The 2,335-nt window shown below is 35.1% G+C and overlaps 1 protein-coding gene across 1 annotated transcript; it reads left to right on the forward strand.

Moving 5' to 3' along the window:
- Window positions 1-407: 407 nt before the first annotated feature.
- On the forward strand, window positions 408-1,157 carry LOC125578117 (secreted RxLR effector protein 161-like). The gene is made up of 2 exons (XM_048740412.1): window positions 408-932; window positions 999-1,157. Exons 1-2 carry the CDS (start codon window positions 408-410, stop codon window positions 1,155-1,157), a joined length of 684 nt encoding a protein of 227 aa, XP_048596369.1.
- Window positions 1,158-2,335: the final 1,178 nt, after the last annotated feature.

The following is a 2,335-nucleotide window of genomic DNA, read 5'->3' on the forward strand; positions in this document are numbered from 1 at the left end:
AGAAGGGAGAAGAACATAAGGTTTTCAAACTCTCGAAGGCTTTATATGGCTTAAGACAAGCTCCACGTGCTTGGAATACAAAGCTAGATCAGATTCTCAAGCGGCTGGGATTTAAGAAGTGCTCAAAAGAAAGTTCCGTATACCACAAGGAAGAAAATCGAAAGCTGCTTCTCGTAGCTATATATGTCGATGATCTTTTTGTTACCGGAGATTCAGTTGAGGAGATCAAAGACTTCAAGAAGAATATGTCGAAGAACTTTGAGATGTCCGACATAGGTTTTTTGACCTATTACCCTGAGTTAGAGGTGAGACAAAGCTCGGAATGCATTATGATCAGTCAAGAAGCTTATACACGTTGTATACTAAAGGAAGCAGGAATGGATGATTGAAACCCAACAAGTATACCAATGGAGTTTGGGTTGCAACTTTCCAAAGGTTTGGACGAGTTTGAAGTCGACACAACACTTTATCGAAGGATAATCGGCTGCCTCAGATATTTAATTCACACAAGACCTGATATGGCGTTTTCAGTTGGTATCTTAAGTAGATACATGCATTCACCAAGTGCGTCACACGACAATACACTAAAGAAAGTGTTAAGATATCTTAAAGGAACGCTCGGATCATTCAAGCAAGGAGGATCCAAGAAGCTCATTGGGTATAGTGATAGTAGTCACAACACTGATCCTGATGATGGTAGAAGTACAACAGGACACTTGTTCTGTCTTGGAGAAACGCGAATAACTTGGTGTTTTCGAAAGCAAGACATGGTGGCTCTATCCTCTTGTGAATCGGAATTCATGGCTGCAACGGAGGCTGCGAAACAAGATTTTTGGCTGCAAGACCTGATAAGTGAGACCACGGGCAGAAAGATTGAGAAGACATTTATTCGTGTTAACAACATATCAGCTATTGCACTAGCCAAATATCATGTGTTTCACCGTCGAAGCAAACACATTCACAAATGGTTTCACTTCATTTGTGAATGAATTGATTAGGAAGAGATTGACGTGGAACATGTGCCTAGAACAGAGCAGAAAGCGGACATCCTAACTAAAGCCTTAGCAAGAATCAAATTCAAAGAGATGAGTGAGGAGATTCAAGTTCAAAATCTTAGTGAAAATGGTTTGAAGATTAAGAGGGAGAATGTTGGATAAGCTTCAACATTACGTGTATAATAAGTTATTGATAAAGGAATAGATAACTAATTCTATTAGGTTTAGGATAAAGATAAGGTTCCTAGATCATTATGTAATTGGTTAAGTTAAGGATCCATATTGCCTATATAATCTTAATGTAAGATGATCTCATAAAAAAATATAAGAAAGTTAAGAAAGGTTTATAAAACAAAGAAACAGTTTTATAAATTCAAGTGTCTTGATTACTATAAGTGTCATTTAAGAAGATTGTATCTTAAAAATTCCCAACTACTCAGCAATAGCTTTTGATAGAAGATTTAAACTAAACCCAAAATCACCTATATGTTCTTTAAATTCAACTACAACAAGATGAACTAGTGTAATAAACTTGAAAGGGTCTCGTACCTTAGTCCATAAATTTAATGGTGCTGGTGTAATATTTTCTTGAATAATTGTTTTTAATCTCTTTTTAGTTTATCTGTAATTCTAAGAGAAATCATACAATGGGAGACCATCCAAGAAATTTTCAAAATCTTATCAAAATTGCTATACCATGGTTTTTAAGTTCATGTTATAAGTTCTTTATAAAGTCTTTATTTTGTATTTTGAGTAATTTTAGATTTTTTTTAGGTTCCTCTACGTTTTTGACAACTTTGAAGATTCTAGAGTTATTTGAAATACAGAACTACATAGATGCTTCATAATTTTAGCAATGTATTGAGGACTTCCCATGATCTGGTGAAGCTCATATATTTTAAAACAAGATATAGAATTGAGTTACCTTTCCAATGCCACTTTTTTAAGGTCGATCAGATGGTTGGATCAAAATGGTTTACTAAAGAGTGGTCCATCTAATGCTCGAGAGTAAGCTGTAGAGGTTTTAGTCTGGTGTTGACCGATACCACTTTGGTGTCGAACGACACACTTCTTGATTCATGCCCGACGAGTTTCTATCAAGTTCCAAGAATTACAATATGGCCCAAAAATTTTCCTTATTTACAAAAGAAACCCAGAACGTATTTAACGTACATTTCTATATTTTCCAGCCATTGTTTAAGCTAAGCTTTCTTTTAGGTTTTTTAAGCTTTCTTTTAAGATTGGGAGAGAAGATAATATAACTCCTTTGGGAGTCTTCTTGGAACTCCTATGGATTTATCTATGTTCAGTTTTTGATTGTGTTTTCATTAATCTTGTCT

Source organism: Brassica napus, chromosome A9 (assembly GCF_020379485.1).
Source record: "Brassica napus cultivar Da-Ae chromosome A9, Da-Ae, whole genome shotgun sequence".
Taxonomy (NCBI): Eukaryota; Viridiplantae; Streptophyta; class Magnoliopsida; order Brassicales; family Brassicaceae; genus Brassica; species Brassica napus.

Coding starts and splice junctions, on each gene's coding strand:
- LOC125578117 (XM_048740412.1), top strand. CDS start 408: ATGGAGTTTGGGTTGCAACTTTCCAAAGGTTTGGACGAGTTTGAAGTC. Junction 933..998: donor TTGCACTAGCCAAATATCAT/GTGTTTCACCGT, acceptor TGAATTGATTAG/GAAGAGATTGACGTGGAACA.